Source organism: Rhagoletis zephyria, unplaced genomic scaffold (genome assembly GCF_001687245.7).
Source record: "Rhagoletis zephyria isolate East Lansing unplaced genomic scaffold, Rhagoletis_zephyria_1.1 Rzeph_scaffold_01203, whole genome shotgun sequence".
Taxonomy (NCBI): domain Eukaryota; kingdom Metazoa; phylum Arthropoda; class Insecta; order Diptera; family Tephritidae; genus Rhagoletis; species Rhagoletis zephyria.
This window is the reverse complement of record NW_016158287.1, coordinates 87,591-106,673: the sequence shown is the minus strand read 5'-3', so window position 1 is coordinate 106,673 and position 19,083 is coordinate 87,591. Positions and strand designations below refer to the sequence as shown.

The following is a 19,083-nucleotide window of genomic DNA, read 5'->3' as shown; positions in this document are numbered from 1 at the left end:
ACCTCACTCAACAAGTTATGATTATTCAAATGTAGAACTATCTGGGACGAAATAAATTTTTCAAAAACTTTGGCTAAAACAGGTAAAATGCTAATAGGCCTATAGTTTTCGGGAGAGTCACAAGACTCGCCTTTGGGAACAGGAATAATATTTGCAATCTTCCAAAGGTTTGGAAAGGAGGATGATGCTAAGGCAAAATTAAAGATATGTGTAAGTGTCGGCAGAATGTAAGGGATAATCAGCTTAAGGAAACGTAGACTGATACCATCTATACCAGTAGCATTTGACTTGATAGCGAAAATATTCTTTACAACATCGTCTTGATTGGCCGTATTAAAAGAAAATTCACATGAGGGTTTGCAAACCAAATTTTTATTAAAACTGAACGATTGCGAATTCGTAAGTTCGTAAGCGCCAATGAAATAATGGTTCATCTCATCCGCACCAAGACCGCAAGGTTTTGAATCTTTATTACAGATTCCCATAGATTTCAAATTTTTCCACAATGTTCTGGAGGGTAATTTTGTATCAAGCTTATTTTCCAGATAGACTCTTTTACTGTAACGTATTTCTTTAGCTACTTTATTTCTCAAATTTTTATATGCATTCCAACGCTCAAGGATATTGCTTCCAATATTTATAGGCCTTACTTCGATCATTAATAAGATTAAGAATGTGCTTAGTGAACCACGGTCTCTTATAATTATTCACTTTTATAGTACCTAGAGAGGGAAATATTTATCATACAAGTATTTTACCAGTTTATTAAATTGATCTTAATTATCATCCAAATTCGAGAAGAACCAGCAAGAGTTCCATTCCAGTGATATACTTTCGTCATTCATTGCTATTTTATCAATACATTTAAAATCTCTGAACGTCAGGTTGGTAACTGACAATTTGTTAAATTCAATATTAAAAGATAAAAATACTAGTTCATGGTCAGAGACTCCATCTAATGAAAATTGGTCTACGTCGCTAACTTTGCTAACATCGCTTACACCAAAGCATGCAAAGCTTACACATGCTTGGCTTACAGTGAGGAGCAAAACGTGTTGCAAATTCGTTTGCGACAGTTAATCCACAATTGGTAAAGTTTTTTAGTAATTGCCTGCATTTAACATTATCCAGGAGAAGATCGACATTAAAATCACCACAGACGAGGACATTTACATAGCTGAAGGACAGTTCAGATATTTTTTTTTTAAATAGTGGTAAAGTCATTACACCTATGGGGATTATAGACACATATTACAAGACACTTTTGAACATTATCACTAAACTCCACAAAAAGACTTTCAATTGTTTCAGGGCAGACAGATTTATGAACGACTTTACATTTAAGACTGGATTTGAAATAAATGGCAATGCCACCCCCTCTATGAACAGTGGACCTATCATTCCTTAGCAGAGAAAAATCACAAAGAGCATAAGCAGAGTTAGCAATACAAGGTTTGAACCATGTCTCAGTTACACAGGCCACATCAATATTTATTTCCCGTAACAAAAAGTTTAAATATTCAAGTTTATCAATCGATAAACTTCCAGCATTAAAGTCGCAAATATTGAACCCATTATTATATTCGCACGTAAGTTTCAGAGCTAGTCTAATATTATCACTGTTAGTGTATCTACACAAGGTACTAGTCATATGGATCACAGTTTGGGAGGCTTGCGAAACAGTCAGGTGCAAAGTACAAATAGAAGGAAAGGGAAGAAATGGGGTAGATGTGTCCTGGCTATTATAAAAATAAGTATAAAAACAAAAGTAAGTATAAAAACAAAAACAAATCGTACAAAGTTTCAATATTAACTAAAATAATAAAACATATGCTAAGTTTAAGTGGCAGCTGCTAGACGCTCGACGCTCTCACGATTAAGAACTTTTACTCCTTCACTGCCAGCCGCTTTTGTCTTCTTAGCTGAGTGGCCAGTCGCATAAGCTCACGCTTCTTTTTTGTCAAGCATTCAAGAACAAATATATTTCCTTCATCAGAATCGATTCCAATATTGCGGCGAGTTAATGCCTTTCGGCTAGATTTGAGAAATCGAGCAACTGCTACGAACAAACGAGGGCGATCATAAGCAGAATTTAGTTTTACAATGATAGGAGAGGGGTTTGTGTTGTTGGCGCTTTTGCTACTGGGCTACGAAAAGTAGAGCGAATTGGAAGTGGATGTAGGTTGATCGACTCACATAGTTGAGTAAACAACGAAGTTAAATTTTCTTCAGCTACCTGCGGAACATTATACATAATTACATCCGCTGACACCAGTGCACTTTCCACCTCATCCAAGTGTTGACTCAACTTATTCATGTCACTGCTTTCATCTGCATTTTCGCATAGCTGCTCTAGCGTACTCACTCTCTCCTCCATAGTTTTCATAGCTAGTTCAAAGTTAGTTAGTTCAGCCGAAACTTCACCCATTTTTTGCATTACTCGCTCTTCACTTTCTTTTATCTCTGCCAGTATGTTTGCCATGTATGCTTCTAACTTTGCTTCAAGCCTCGCAAATGAACTTGCCGTTTTAGGACTGCTTACTCCTCTGACTTGCAGATTTTGGGCAGGAGTTTGCAGGGGAGAGGGAACATTGCGCGCACTCTTTCTCTGGCCCGACATATTTGTGTTCACCCAAAATTCGAATGACGAATACCGAGAAAATTATGCAAAATAAACAAATATCAGCTGCAGCCGCGATGTTGTGCGGACAAAAGTTTTACCAGATATGGTTAAGAACTTTATTAAAACCCGGTAATTTCGTTAATACGCGTGATATAATGCAGCGCCACAAAAAACACGCCCACTGACAGTGACATAGTTGACATATCTTCTCTCGTTTAATACATCTGGAAGGGCTTTGTTATTCTCAAGAGAAAGATCTTCCTTTTGGAAACATGGATTAGTGCTGTTAACAGAAAGAGCTTTCAAATCATTGTATTTATTTAAATTAAATTATTTAAATTAATTAACTCTGCTGTATAGAAGAAAAGGACCCTGGACTATAAAAGGATACAGCTGAGAGGCTTTGTTTAGCTAGAGATATTTCGCAAACCTGAAACCAGTTATAAAGAAATCTTATCAATATACAAAAGGAACAATTAACATAAAACCCTAAACCAGGCACATTTTACGATATCACACCACACAAGCCTCTTGTAAAATTTTAGAATAAAGAAACATATCGTTACCTTAATTCACAAAAGAAACTGCATTTTTTCACAGATTTTGATAGGATGTATTAAAATACACCTTCAATAAAAATTTTAGAGTGTTAGTACCAAAAAAACGGAGTTGCATACCACATTTTAAAAAGCCCTACTTGTTTTGATACTCTTTTCACAATTTTTCGCTTCTCCTGTTAAATAGAAACTTGTTGGTTAGGGCCTTTGTGAATTAAGGTAACCATGTGTATGCATATTTTAAAGCACCACCTCTTAATATTATTTTCAACTTTTGAATTATAAAAAACTAGCTTTTACCCGCGGGTTACACCCCACGTTTTATACAAATATCAAAAATACTTTTTGTAAAGATGTTATATTTTATTTCTGCTCTAATTTTACTATAGCCGTGATAGCGGAATATGGTAGGTTGTATAACTTGGGTAATAATTTTTTGGCACACCAGGTGTTTTTATTTAGGTTGAAATATCTCCCACAAATTATATAATAGAAGAAATACCAATGTAATGTAATGTTGTAATATCTAAATTCTAACTATCTAATTTCATACGATTATTTCTTATATTATTTCACAGCATGTTTTTAATACTTCAAAGCATCTATTAACATAAATGCATTTTCCAATGCAATTATCATATATTTTATTCTCGATAAAGTTTTGGGTTTTACTTTAAGGCATTCTTGTTTATTGTCATTGCAAAAGCTAAGCGAACTGGGAACTGAAGTCTGTTAAATTCGAAAGGCATAGCAAAAGGAATTAAAGGGGTCATGTGACTTGTGGTTCCGAAGTTATGGCTGATAAGAAATTCCACGCCTATATTATGTGCCACGCCCCCATTTACAAACTCATGTATATATATATACCTTACTATAAGCACCTACCATAGATATGTTTACATACCAAATTTCAATTTTATGTGGCTTATGGTTCCGAAGTTATGGCTTACTAAAAATTCCATGACTATGAGATATGTCACGTCCCCTCCACAAAGTCATTTGTTATAAGCATCTACCATGGATATGTCTGCATACCAAATTTCAAGGTCATGTGACATGGTTCCGAAGTTATAGTTGATTCAAAATTTGCAGGCTTATGGGAGGTGCCACTCCCCATTGCAAAATTGACAAAAAACTTACAAATAAAAATACTTTGCACGGTTCACCGAAATAGAAGCGAACAATAATTCAAATTTATTTTAATAATAATTAAAATTTAAGACGGGCATCAGCCTATTTTCACTTCGCGTCAAATGAGTGATGTGTTTATACCTGTTTTCTAACCGAAGTGAGAAATAAAAAACCGATTTGAAAACTAATTCGAGTCAGTACACTTTTCAATTTCAACGCGCTTTGAAATTCAGTTTATGTATCCGTTTTAAATCACAGCGAACTAGGTCAAAGCGCTTTATGTGTCGGTATAAACAAGGTATATGACGATTAACGATACAAATACCACTGGACGTGTCATGGGTTTTATAACAATTCTACATCAAAACATTAATTTCGCGATAAGGGCTCGATACGTATGTGCTATGTAATTGAAGCCTCCGTACAAATGAATAGTTAAGAAGCCGTTGGTGACATTTAAAAGGGAAATCAGTGTGCTATTTAAATCATCATTCGTCAATAGTTTTAAATCCATGCCTGTTAGCTTCCGCTGTTTGTGAAGTTTAAATAAACTATTCTTTATCACAGCGGTTGCTTTGTCTGACCTGGGTTCGATCCTTGGCCGAATAACATATAAATTAGAAAAAGTTTTTTTTAACTGAAATACTTAAGGCAAAATAAGGCATCGACTGCACATGTACATTGCAGAACAATTAGGCTCTGAAAACATAGATATTTGTTAGTTCTGTGAGTTTTTACGTTTTTAATAAAAAATGTAGAAGTAAACGAGTTCAATTACTTAAAAACATTTTTAAAAATTTTATTTTTTTATTTTGTTTAGTATGTTCAACCGGCAGTTACTAACAGTCCCAGCCAAGTGCGTTCTAATCAAGCAGGCAGTTTATATCGAGGACCCTCTGCTAGTCCAGCGCCCCGTAATGGCGCTCGTCATGTCCCAATGCAAGCTATGTATCCACAGACGATGCATCAAGGAGTTCAAAGCGTCGTAGTACAACCTTTTCCACAATATCAGCGTCAAGCGTTTCAAGCACCACCCTACGCACAATATACGCAACCAATGCAGCCAAATTATCCATATCCATATCCCTCATACTACCCTGTTCCTGCGCAGCGCGGTGCTGTAGGTGTTAGTACTGGAGTCGGTGTTGGTAACACAATGTCTGTACAATCAGGGCCAAATGGTCCAATGACAGGTCCGCCTGGTGCTACACAAACTCAGTTGCCGTTAGCGCCTGGAACGGTGCTTACTACGAGTGCCGTACCACCTGGCTCTAACCCAGCGGTTTTGGGCGTAGGACCTTCCCCCAGTGGACAGCAGGTTGCCGTCCAGTCGATGGTTGGAGTTGTGCAAACTACTGTTCCTACACAGCCAAGCCAAAAGTCTACACGTCGGCGTGCACATGCTCTCGAAATCATTGATCCCAGCACAAATAAAAATATTTTAGAAGATTTCGATAGGACGAAGGTATTAAATATATGAAAGCATTTTTTCTAATAATAAAACCTTTACCATTTTCTATAGACATCTACAAGCTCAGATGTTGAATATACCGACCAAAATGTGTATGTCCAGCAACCGATTGTTATGGCGGATCAACTGCGTAATATGCCATATGATATGATGGGTATGTATTATAAGGATTATATAAAAACATACTAATATCTTTGTCACCTTTCAGAAATGCACCAATTAGGTCGCGATGTAACACTGGGGCAGACCCCAGTTGTTTCAGCTATAACAGACGGTCCCTCAGTTGAAATCCTACCGCCAATGCAAAAGCCTAGAAGTAAAAAGTAAGTACCTCATTAAAACTAAATTTAATATTTTTTCGTTATTATGGAGTAGTGCGAAGTGTGCCTTAAGCAATTTCTCGATTTATTTGTGAACTAATTTTGTTGTATAATTTATTACGTCTAAGCTTCGCAGTGCTTGTGCTAAATGACAAATGTTTACCATTTGTTTTCTTTTCAGAATACTACCAATTGTTAATCCTAAGGATGGGAATTCTGTACAAAGCTCAGGTATGCGGATATTTAAGTTATTCTTAGCAAGAAACACTGCCATGAATTTTTCCCTTTTGAACGTTGACAATTTGTAAATAAATTTCAATATCAATGAAGTCTTATAATTGTCTTTCGAAAGAATTTAAACTAAGTGCTCCTGCACGTTCTCACTTATGCCCAAAGATTTCTCATTCTCATTGAACCCGTGTTTTACAATCCCTAGACACGGTGATAGCTACTGTGGATGAGTGATTAGAGCTGTGGAATAAGCACTCACTCATTTCGAATATGTAACAGGCAAATCATATAAAAACCAAAGAGAAATAAATCGTAATTGCAACCACCATGAACGTCTGCTCTATGAATGCCATAATCGGAATCCAACCATCACCGGTTGCATGGGAGGAGTTTCTGTTGCCTCGTGAGACCTTCGCCACATTGGGCTTACTTAAACCTAGCATCGCTTCCCCTGTCCGCTTAAACCTACACCACCTACGTTTAGTCCTATCCCGTCGAAAAATTATGTTTCTTGGTCCCACACTCCGTATCATAAGTATATACCCACTCACAAATTTTCGATTGCTTTAAAAGGACTCAGTCAAGGTTAATAAAATGTTTGGCAAAATTAAATTAAATTACAATTAAGAACCAATAAAGGTGTATATTTTAAACCTTTAGTGTAATTTTTAAAGCTGTGTAGAAAACAGCACATATCCTTGTTTTGTTTAGGTCATCCGTATCTTTTACGAAAATTACAACATTTTAGGGCATATGGCTAATCAAATTTCTAATCATATCCACATCAATATCATTTGAAGCGTTCCTACGACAGTGGGGTCTACGTAACCGGAACGACCCAGATTTATATCTGGCCAAGGACTGTCACTCCAGCAACACCCACCAAAATTTCTTTACGGAATTTGTATGCTGTTAGAACAACAACAACAAAGCGCTCTAAACTCCATTCTACGTTAGTGAACGGCATTTTGTTTTCAAAAATCCGTTTGACTAGTTGTCCTTAATACAAATTTTACCAAAAACACATGGTGTGCAACATCCTCTTTTGTGCTACACTATGTCTTTTTGGCCTTTATTACATATACAGCGTGAATAGTCCTTCTTCCCAATTTATTTGTTAACACGGTAAGATATGCTCTTGGCTTCTTACGCGTGTTCATCAGAGAAACAAAAGAGGTGTTCCTTTATAAAAGAAGGCGTTCCACTGAAGAAGAATTTCCACATTGAAATCACGTAAGTAATTTCAATGTACTGATAAGAATCTGGAGTGAATATTTTCCCCCTAATTTGAATTTCCATACGATAGACGCTTGCAAGCGTATCGTATAAAATCAGTTTTCGTGTTATCGTTTTCATACGTTTTCAGATGTATTATTGTGAATGGCTGTGGTTTTTGTTCACTTTTTATTGTGATCCAACATAAATCAGCCACGCTAACTATAGGATTTCATACTACAAACATCGATTCGTAATAGGGATTTACAGATTGCAAGCGTTTATCGTGCATCGTATGAATTCATAATAGGGGGGTTTTCACCAAAAGTGTTAGCTATCGATATTCTTGTAACTTAGATATTCCAAAATTTAATTTTGCTTCTTAATTATCCTACTCAATTTAGCCCGGTATTTTGCCTTCCGAGTTTTAGATGGGCGTCGTTATTGTAGTTGACACACTCACCGCCTTCTGTTATTTTAAATGTAGCCATAACTCTTAATAGACTGCCAAACAGCTTACACGAACACATGACGATTTAATTCGGCTTTTAAATAGCTTACACAATCACTAGTAGGACTTTTGGGTTTCGCTTTTTTTTTGGCGGTGAACCCATAAGCGAAAGGTTTTTTAGAAAAAGTTTCTTTAATACCTTAAATTCAATACTTTCCACGGAAACAAATCACTTCGAGGTTTTCTTCAATTTACACATTCCTAAAAAAAACCAAAAAAAAAAAAAATTAATCTTGAAAACTTATGTTTTCTATTAATTATTACATTTATTTGATGAAAGGGTAAACAAATTTGGTGCTACTTGACCCCAAAAACTAAAAACGCATATTTGATTTTTGTTGCAGTTATAAAAAATCATCCCAAATCAGTGTTGGCGAAATGAAACGGGGCAGCTCCTCTACAGGGATATTGACCCTCCTGGAAAACGTATAAAGAAAAATGAATTTAACTTTATGCCCCTGCCTGAACTTAAACAAACTGACGACCACATCCCACGTTTCCTTATAGCCAATTGAAGACGTATACATCCACTTTCATCGACCGATGTTTTCCAAATTGAAAGAGGATTGAAAAATATAGGCACTGACTACACACATGTATAAGAGGACATGAGATCTGCCCATCAAAACGCGAAACCTCAAAGCTACTGAAAAATTCTTGAAGGCCACGTTGGCCACATTGAAATAGTCCCCTTCAAAATCTCATCCGACAAATCACTCAATACTGTTCAAGGAAAAATCTATTCGAGAAATATAATTAACCTAACCGAAGCGGAGCTAATGGAAGGTCTAGCCAAGCAAAAATTCGTTGAAGTGAGAAAGTAAATGAAGAACGCTGAGGTCAAACTAGTTCCATCCGGAGCAGCAATTGTAACTTTTGATCTGATACGCAACACACTTATGTTAGGCTGGGAAAGAGTTTACGTGCAGCGGTACATTCCAAACCCCATGAGGTGTCTAAACGGGCAAACCAAGGAAATAGTGCAAAGGTTTCGAATTGTGCACAGAATATGCACCGTCACCACCCCACGAACTTTGCCAGAATAAATTTTGTATTAACAGCAACAGTTACAAACACGCTTCAAACGCTCTGATATGCCCAAGTTTTCTTAAATATAAAGCAATAACCAAAATAAAAATAGAACAAAGGTGTACAGTAGGAGAAGCATGGAAAACATATAGTTCCAACGCAACAGTCTTCCAAATTGCACCTTTCCAAAAAACAACAAACAAACCCTCGTTATCCCAAATTTTAAAAAACGATACCTCCACAACTACATGAAACACCTCAAAGCCAATTAAAGAAAAAAAAGTCCAGCCTAAACGCACAGAATAAACAAGTAATTTTTAAGCAACAAGTACAAATTTAGAAGTACCGTTAATTTTTTCATGATCAAATGATTGGTCCTAAACCAAATAAACCAAATTAGTATGGGACCACCAGTGAGACACTTCCTTTCCGATAGAGAAAGAATTATTGAAATCGGTTAACGTGGTCCAAAGTTATGCGGTAACATACATAAAAACAAAAAAAAAAAAAAAATATTCCGACGAATTGATAATCTCCTTTTATGGAAGTCAGTTAAAAAACAAAACCGACTTCAATTCTCATATAAAAATTTAAGATTATCGTTAATTTCTTCATGATGCAATGATTGGATCGAAACCAAATTAGTATGGGACCACCACCCTGCAAAAATCTTTGGACCATGTAGTCTATTTGTGGTATATTGGATTACTTACAAAAGTGTTCCTCTGTCATGCTGTAGCGGACCAAGTCGTGTCTCTGCGCCAGCTTATTGTTTGTTATCCGATCACTGCTCGTGTTTTAACGAAATGTGATTGAAGTTGAGCATTTGAAAGCACATTTGCATGTCTGGCTGTAGCTGAACGTGTAGAGATGCTCGCTGTTAGTTCTTAGCTCCCAGCATGTTCAGGTTCGAATGCCGTCAGAGGCCACATTTAATTGTTAATGTTTGTCTTGGTTTTTATTAATTTCGAAAAAGCATTTGAGAAGTGAAGAACAAAAGCGTGTACAAACGAAAAAATATAACAACAATGCCATTGTTAATATGTTGGAGTAGTTTTGTGCTACTCTGATGTAATGCAGGGATGGAGTATATGCCTGCCCTAGGACATCGCAATTTTAATTGGACCATATTTTTTATATGAATTGTGGTTAATTTTGGAGTACTCCTTGGTCCTTAGGGAGTACTCTTTACACGCATGCATGGAGTAGTCGCGATTTTTGCAGGGCAGTGAGACACTTCCTTTCCGTTAGAGAAATAATTATTGAAATCTGTTAATGTGGTCCAAAGTTATGCGGTAACATACGTAAAAAAATAAATAAATACATCCCGACGAATTGATAACCTTCTCCTTTTTGTGAAGTCGGTTAAAATGAGCACAAAACAGCAACCCTACTGCAACCAAAACCTACACTATAACTAAAATCACAACAAAGTTAAAATATCACGCCCCCACCATAAAGAACTACCACCATTCCAATCATTCCCACGACAGTCGGTTCTACGTACCGGAATCACTCGGGTTTTATCCGACCAAGGGCTGTTTCGGCGATCTAACCCCGGTTAGGTTGGTGAAATATCTCAGACATTGTTTGTCCATAGGGCTACATCTGCTACGTACTCTTCTGCTCAGGGCTGGCATCAAATCAAACCCCAGTCCAGAAACTTACACCTGCTGCGTGTGCCAGAGACGACACCACAACTCCACCTCAGCCAAGTGCAATGCTTGCAATGGGTGGAGTTTAGACTAGACTAGAGATGGGCGCGTGAGTAATTTTGGCTCAGGTTCACGCACGCTCACGTTGATGGATTTTCTAAATCTCACACTCTCACGTTCTGTCAAATTTTTTCAATCACGTTCACGCACGCTCACGACGCCTAGTTTTTAATCACACTTTCACGGATTTTTTTTTTCAAATTCGAACTGTATTTATATATGTACATAAATAGAATTTCATATAAATATTGTTACAAGAGCTTAGCCAAACGCCTTGCCTGGGATAAACGCGGTATTCTATTTTTTTTTTACAAATCTCAGATATACGCACATATTAGGCTGGGCCAATTTTGTATGGAGGGAAATAAAAGGCGTTAGATTGACAGTAATATTTGATGAATTCATAATGGTGTCGTAAGTGTCGTATTGTAGTATGTCGTAAACTTTATAAGCTTAAATAAATGTTTAGAGAATTTGAAACCACAACCAACTATTTTTTAACACTGCGAGAATTCATAATATGACTTTGATGGTACTTTGTGAACCCCCTTAATATATTTTTTAGGCGCTTAAAGTTTACGACATACAACAATACGACACTTATGACACCGTTGTGAATACCCCAATTATGTTGTCACATGTCTGAAATATTTGGTATACGTTCCTTCAGCTGCGAGAATACAAAATACAACGTGGTGCAACGTTTTAAAACAACGCACCATACGCTTTTTACGCCAAGGTCAATAATTGTATAGTTTGGAACAAATTGATAAATCGGTTACTGAGATATACATACAGTGAACCAAATAAAAACTGCGAGGCCGCACAAGATCTCCTGTCGCAAACAGTAGTGGAGATAAATGTTGACGTAGCCTTATTAAGTGAGCCGTACAAGGGAAGATCAGTCAATTGCACCCAAGATGCCTGCGGAAAGGACCCAATATGGACTTGCGGGCGAAGTCCCACATACAAAGAAAATATATTGAACGAAAGAGGCTTTGTTTGCGGTAAGGCAGGGGATATCTACATATATAGCTGCTACATACCGCCAAGCACTCCTATAGATGAATTTGGGGAGATAGTCGGAAAAATAGCCATGGATGCCATCACCAGACACCGATTTATTATCGCAAGAGATTTTAATGCTTTAGCTATAGAGTGAGGCTCCCAGCGAACCACCCCGAAGGAAAGAGCCCTGCTTGAAACATTTGCATGCTTGGACACAGCTTTTCTAAATACCGGCGCGGAACAAACTTCTCCAAAAACGGCTTCGGATCCGTTACAGACATGTTGTTGTATCAGCATACAAGTTCCCCAAAGAGTTTTCGGGGAGTGTTGCTGGAGTGACAGTCCTTGGCCAAATATAAATCTGGGTCGTTCCGGTTACGTAGACCCGACTGTCGTGGGAGCGATCCATTATAGACATCACGTTGACCAGTGTTAACCTTTACAGGCTGTGCAGGTGGAGAATCAGCGATTGTTACACCCAAAGGGACCACTCAGAAATTGTATTCGATATTAATTTAAGCGAATGCAAACCCCTTAATACGCAACCCCCTCTGAAATGCCGTGGATGGAAAATCAGATCCTTCGATCCTGAACTATTCAAGGAAATGCTGCAAGCGGCACATTACACGGGATGTGCGGATAACATGGTTCATGTCCCGTAAGTCGGCACCAAAGCAACACTGTCCCGTTTGTTGGTGGAACGAACACATACGCTCCCTAAGAGAAGAGTCTATTAAGTGTAGAAGGCGCTTCCAAAGAGCAAGAGGCAGACGGCATTTCACCGATTCCAGAGACAGGTTCAAATCAGCGCGACACGCACTTAAGGTTGCTATGAAAGATAGCAAGCGTCAATGCTTTCTTGCACTTTGCGACGACGCTGAGAACAATCCTTGGGGACAGCATACAGAATGGTTACCAAACAGTTGAAATTCGCCAAAGAATCAATCCCAACATGTCCGCTCTTCCTAAGGAACGTAGTGAATACACTTTTTCCCGAACAAAGGAAGCTGGTTTCCTCCACCTCAATAGCTAGGTCTATTCCATTCGGAGAGTAACTGTCGACGAAGTTATTCAAGCCGCAAAGAGACTCGACGATAACAAGTCTCCTGGTCCAGACGGGGGGCCGATCAAGTTACTAAAGCTAGCTTTTACACATGCGGCATCAACATTTGTAAACATATTCAACACATGTTTATCTGAGGGAACGTTTCCATCGATATGGAAGCGGCAAACGCTAGTACTATTACCCAAAACGGGTAAATCTCCCACGGAGCCGTCTTGTTACAGACCCATTTGTTTGCTACACTCCGCAGGTAAGGTCTTGGAGCGAATCATTTACAACCGCCTTGAAAGCGAAGTCGAAGCTGCGAAGGGTATATCCGAACCCCAGTTCGGCTTCAGGAAAGGAAGGTCCACGATAGATGCCGTGAATACCGTTACAAGAATGGCACAAGAGGCGATAAGTGGCACTCGATGGCTCGAGGGCTCTAAAGAGTACTGCCTAAAGGTGACCCTGGACATCAAAAACGCTTTTAACACAGCGAACTGGGCAAAAGTCCTGGACGCACTGGACCGCATTGGGATATCGCCTTACCTACGGGGAATGATCCGCAGCGATTTCGAAATACGTATTCTGGAGTACGAAACAGCAGACACGAGGACTTTAAAGGTTACAGGCGGTATTCCCCAAGGCTCCATGCTCGGCCCATTACTATGGAACGTCGTGTACGACGGTGTCCTGCGCCTCAAAGTTCACAGCGGTGCCAAAATAATCTCCTTTGCGGACGATATTGTCTTAGTCGTCACTGCTAAACATCTTAGCGAAATCTGTGAAATAGCAAACGGAACTATAGCGTCCGTTCAGTCGTGGCTTAGGCAAAACGGACTTCAGCTCGCGGAGCAGAAAACAGTGTCAGTGCTCATATACAGCAAGAAGAAGGTGGAGTCCGTCACAATAAAAAATCGTCGACCACAACATTACTACGATGCCAGGGGTTAAGAACCTGGGAATCATGATAGACAGGAGGCTCTCGTTCAATTCCCACCTCGGATACTTCAACGAGAAAGCATCGGCTACGTTAACAGCACTATCGCGGATAATGCGAAATGCACGCGGACCAAAGCAACGCCGGTGGGAATTACTTGCAGGAGTTGTAAAGAGCCAAATACTTTACGGTGCTTCAGTCTGGCAATCTGCCACGCGGCATGTGTCTTACCTGCTGGGCAAAAAGGCAACGTATCGCGCTTTGAGTATACTGCGCGTTTAAAACCCTATTAGACGAAGCAGCATTAGTAATCGGCGGAATGTATCCCGCTGATATACTGGCAAATGAAGCGGCAACTTTGCGGAGAGTAAAATGGATCGCTCCATAGCACGAGAACCCAGCACCAAACCTGGCAGATTAGGTGGAGCAATGCAACAAAGGGCCGCTGGACATATCGCTGCATTCCAGATTTGAAAATCTGGATGGCAAGGAAGCAGGTGAAGTCAATTTCTATCGTGACACAATTAACAGGGCACGGATGCTTTAAAGCGTACCTTCACCGATTCAAACACCAAACGGGCCCCATATGCGACTTCTGTAAAGGAGACGCGATAAAAGACGTCCACTACGGCATTTTTGAGTGTGGGCGATTTAACAGCAACTTCGCAATATAGCTGGCATGAACAGCGAAAAATGGACCATAACAAGTAACGCTATAGCAGAGCCGATGCAGAGACTAAGGAGTCTCGAAAGGCTACGGCGTAGCAGCGGAGACTAATCGCCATTCCCCTCCACGAAGTAATGCTTGACGGTGGTCCCGTGGGGTGAGCAGCTCGACGAAAAAAACAGGCTTGTCCTGGTTTCATAGGGCCGCTCGAAGGTAGTGCGCTACCACAACGCCCCTGAAAAAAAAAAAACAAATAAAAACTGGGACGCGACATTTTAGTAATTTTTGATATTGGTGCATATCTGATGACTTGGACAAAAAATGCCTTTGGGTGTTATATATATTGGTTTTTTTGGGGGTTCGCTCTGTAACTTTTCAATGAACAAACAAAGAAGTGGTGCATGAGGATAATAGTTCAATATTTGTACAATAGAGTACACACGTAATTGGAAAAATTTTCCAAGTTTCGAGAGTTATTGATTTTTTTACTCGAGATTTCGGCTCGCTGGTGGTTTGAGATAGTAATATTTTTCGACCCAAGTTTTATAGAAACTAGCTATCTGATTTAATTAATTCCATAATGTAAATAAACAAAAGGTAAAAAATCTGCGAAGATTATGAGTTATTCATCAATTTATTATAAATGTGAATCCGTATTTAATTTTTAACAACATCTTTGTTATACAAATTAGATTTGTTCGCCACCGTGTTTCTTGTAATTCGATTTTTTCTTTAGTCGGTCTGCGCTATATTGGAAGAATTTCTTGGATAATTCATCCACTAAATTCATCGAAATATCTTTGAATGTTAAGTGGAATGCAAGGCGACCGCATTCACATTTTTAGTATTGCGCATTTCTAAATTGTCTTGTTTCGTTAAAATTATGTAACGTTTTTTGTTAATTTCGCCTTTTATTGCAAATATTTCATTAATACAAAAGAAGGGACTAAAAGTTTTAATAACTTACTTAATTGCTTTTTGCATAATTGATAAACGTCACCGTTGCCATTTGAAGAGTGTGAAGAACTAGATTCACTGGAGCTACTAATTCGCCGTTTGTTCATATTTTAGTATTATTTAATCAGCCAATCTATAAACACAACTTCGTAATATTTTTTAAATTATTGAGCTTTCGAACTGACGTGAGAAAAATACATTTTTCACTTGCTGTATATTTTTTAATAGAAGATTCGAATTCGAAACGTGCCCAAAAAATAGATTCGAGACATTTATTTTCTCGAGTTCGTCTCGAATTCGATACGATGCCACCCTCGTTTTTGTGTTTATTGGGATACCATACAACAGACACAACCGCACCACTACCTGCCTTGGCTGGTGTCACTGTAGGGCATGTTCATGTCTACGCACCACGCGAGATTGGATGAGGAACGCCGAGGGCCTGTGCTGCGCTGCCAGGTCGCAAGTCCCAACCGCGACGCCGCCCTCTACCACCTCAGGGCGGTACTTTCACAAGAGCCCACACAGCCAGCGGCGGGCAGGCAACACACATCACTCACCCCCCACATAACTATAAGTCTCCTCGGGCACACGAAGCTCCTACAATATAACTGTAACGGACTACAGATCAAGATCGAGGGATAACGGTCTCTAGGGGCCGGCATGAAATATTAATAGCTGCGGTCCTAGCCGCTCCCGGAATCCCGGTATCAGGGATCATAACGCGGAGATTCGGCAACTAGTGAACGTACATAAGCGGAAGAAGTGGGAAGAGCATCTGAAGACCTGCAACTTAACCTCTGGTGTGAGTAAGCTTTAGTCAACAGTGAGGTTACTATCCAATCCGACGAAGCGCGACGACAGAGTCGAAATCTCTTAGCCAACAATTTACCCTGCATCCTCCGGCAGACAAAGCCAATTGTCGAGGCCTAGAAGGCTGCATGAACTGCCCACAAAAAGTACGCCTATTGCATTCACCAGCGGTGAAGTTAAGGTAGACACCGAGAAAGCGAAAGCATTCACAGCCATTGGACCGGACGGAATATCCATGCTGATGCTGTAAAATTTGGGTCCTGCCGGAGCAGATTACCTCACCAAGGTCCTCAACCTGTCAATGGCCACTCTCATCATTCCAGATCTGGAAAATTGGGAGAGTGGTCCCACTACTCAAACCGTGGAAACCAGTCAACAAAGGAGAGTCTTATCGTCCGATAACCCTCCCGAATTACACGAACCACCTGACCCCAGCAGTGCACAGCACAACAACAGCACTTAACGCCATAAACACCCAGATAACACGTGGCCTAAACCAATGTCCGCCCTGGTGAGAGAACAGTTCTAGTATCGTTGGACCTGTGAAAGGCGTTTGACACCGTCAGTCACTCCACACAATCAACACGTCAAAGCATAGCCTTTCCACCAACAACGTTTTACACCAAACTACATCGAGCAACAGACTTGCACATTATGAATAAGTATATACAAGGAAACGGATGTCAACTTAATTGTACAATCACCAGACGATATACCAGAACTAAACTCAGGCCATCACCTTATAGGGGGTGCGTAAATACCCAAAATACACTATGGGGATCCAAATACTGCTCCAGAAGTGGAGTACTGTGGAAGGAATTTGCAGACCAACGGAACCTTACTATTTATTACGAACGACGCATTAGCAACACTTTTAAATACAAGAAACATTGACGTATCGATGGCAAGCGCAAAGCTGGTAGCAACATTAAATTGGAGCTGGCCATCACAATCAATTGCGGGGGACGACTTTCCACTTTCGATTTGCCAACTCGCTTAACCCAACGCTATACACGAACCATTTGGAACAAGGCCAAACAAATAAAATCGCCCAAGGCCCCAGATTTCCCTCCCATCTATCACACCCAAAACAAATAGCAGACAATTTTGCAAATTTATGGAGCTCGATAGCATCAAATGACAATTTCAACCCTCGCCTAATCCTCGACAAATCAAAAAAAAATTACCCTAGCAGTATGTCTGACAATAGCAACCAATGTCGAATCTTGGACGAAGTAACAGTGATGGTGTAAATATTCAACGCGTTAAAAGAACCAGGAAAGGATAAAATCACTTTCCACGATTAAAAACACATCGAGCATAATCAAAAACCGCGTATGCGAACTGTACAGATAAATCCTCAGAACAGGAACATATCCGCATGATTGGAAACATGCGACGCTTACACCAATACCTAAGGTGGGGAAAAATTAAAACTCGACCAAAGGGTATCGCCCGGTATCCTTGATATCAGTATTGGCAGAAATCTTGGACAAATTATAACTCAAAGACTTTGGTAAGTTTATGGGTATAATATACACGGATCACAACACGCGTACAAAGCAGGTCATGGAGTGCACACTATCTGCCATCTCCTCGAAACAAATACGAAAACCAACTTGGGAAATCTGAAACACAACGTAATAATTTCGGAAGACATATAGAAGGCAGTCGACAGGGTCATATCAACGTACATCATTAAAGAATTACAACTTTGGGGTATTTGCTATTAAAGCTATCGCAGAAAAGGATCACCGTCAAAGTAGATGGGCACCTTTCACGTACCTTTAAGCTCAATAATGGAATCCCACAAGGGGTCAGTTTTTCTCTTCAACGCCTACACAAACATACTTTCCAGGTTACTAAATAATACTCCAGGCATAAACTTCATAGGTATATATACTTCTTCGTGAAGTATTTCTAGTATCTCCTCAGGATCCGTCAGTAGTTTGGAAGCTGTGTGTGTGTGGTTCATTAAATTCTGAAGCTTAATTTCGGCTACAGTTTCTGTGACATGAAAGGAGTCTTTTTGAGGGTAGCAATCCTGCTTAGCTGCTTGTATTTTGCTGTAGCAAGGAACGCGTCCGGATCTAATGTTTTCGTATTATCTTCTTAAGAAGTCAGCTCCTATAAGCATAGACAAAGCTTGTTGTGGTGTTAACTTTGCCTTTTCTTTTGTTTGGATACCTTCTTGTATCGTTGTATTCGTTGTTGTGGTTGTTGTAACAGCATACAAATTCCAAAAGAGTATTTCGTCGCTCGTTGTGGAGACGAAATTATTTCCTTGAGCACAAATGAAGCATTTCGTTTCCCTTGCTTACCTAGTTTGGACTGAGCAGCGATTGTGAGCACTTCCAAGTCATCACTTTTTCGTAATTTTTCTGTTTTTCTTCTCTTGCTCCTCGCGCTTGAGTCGGAAAACAATATCTGTGATCGCCTTCCAGATGGTCTTATACCTTTAGGGATGCTAATCGTTCCGTCTAACCATGGTTTGTGTTTTTTTTTACGAAAATTTGCTCTTCAAATTTATCCATCTGGTCTTAATATTCGATTTCAAACGACGTACGTCTTTTTTGATTTTCACTCTAACGAGAACAAAGGCTGCTTATTAGACGACGTCTTGTTTAATAATAATAATAGATTGGCGCTTACACATATGTTAGTGTTTGGCCGAGCTTCTCCTCCGACTTGTGGCGTGCGCCTTGATGTTGCCACACAAAGCGGAGGGACCTACAGTTTTACGCCGACTCCGAACGGCGATTGTATTTTTATGAGAAGCTGTTTTTCATGGCAGAAATACACTCGGAGGTTTGCCATTGCCTGCCGAGGGACGACCGCTGTTAAGAAAAA

General features: G+C 39.5%; 1 protein-coding gene across 2 annotated transcripts in view; it reads left to right on the top strand.

The window, feature by feature from the left end:
• Positions 1 to 19,083, top strand: part of eIF4G1 (eukaryotic translation initiation factor 4G1) — a 129,084-nt gene that overhangs the window by 39,514 nt on the left and 70,487 nt on the right. For both annotated transcript variants that reach the window (XM_017616433.1, XM_017616432.1), the window contains 4 exons: positions 5,132 to 5,776; positions 5,834 to 5,936; positions 5,991 to 6,105; positions 6,284 to 6,333. In XM_017616433.1, the coding sequence (XP_017471922.1) occupies positions 5,249 to 5,776; positions 5,834 to 5,936; positions 5,991 to 6,105; positions 6,284 to 6,333 (796 nt within the window). In that variant the 5' untranslated portion in view covers positions 5,132 to 5,248. The remainder of the gene's footprint in view (positions 1 to 5,131; positions 5,777 to 5,833; positions 5,937 to 5,990; positions 6,106 to 6,283; positions 6,334 to 19,083) is intronic.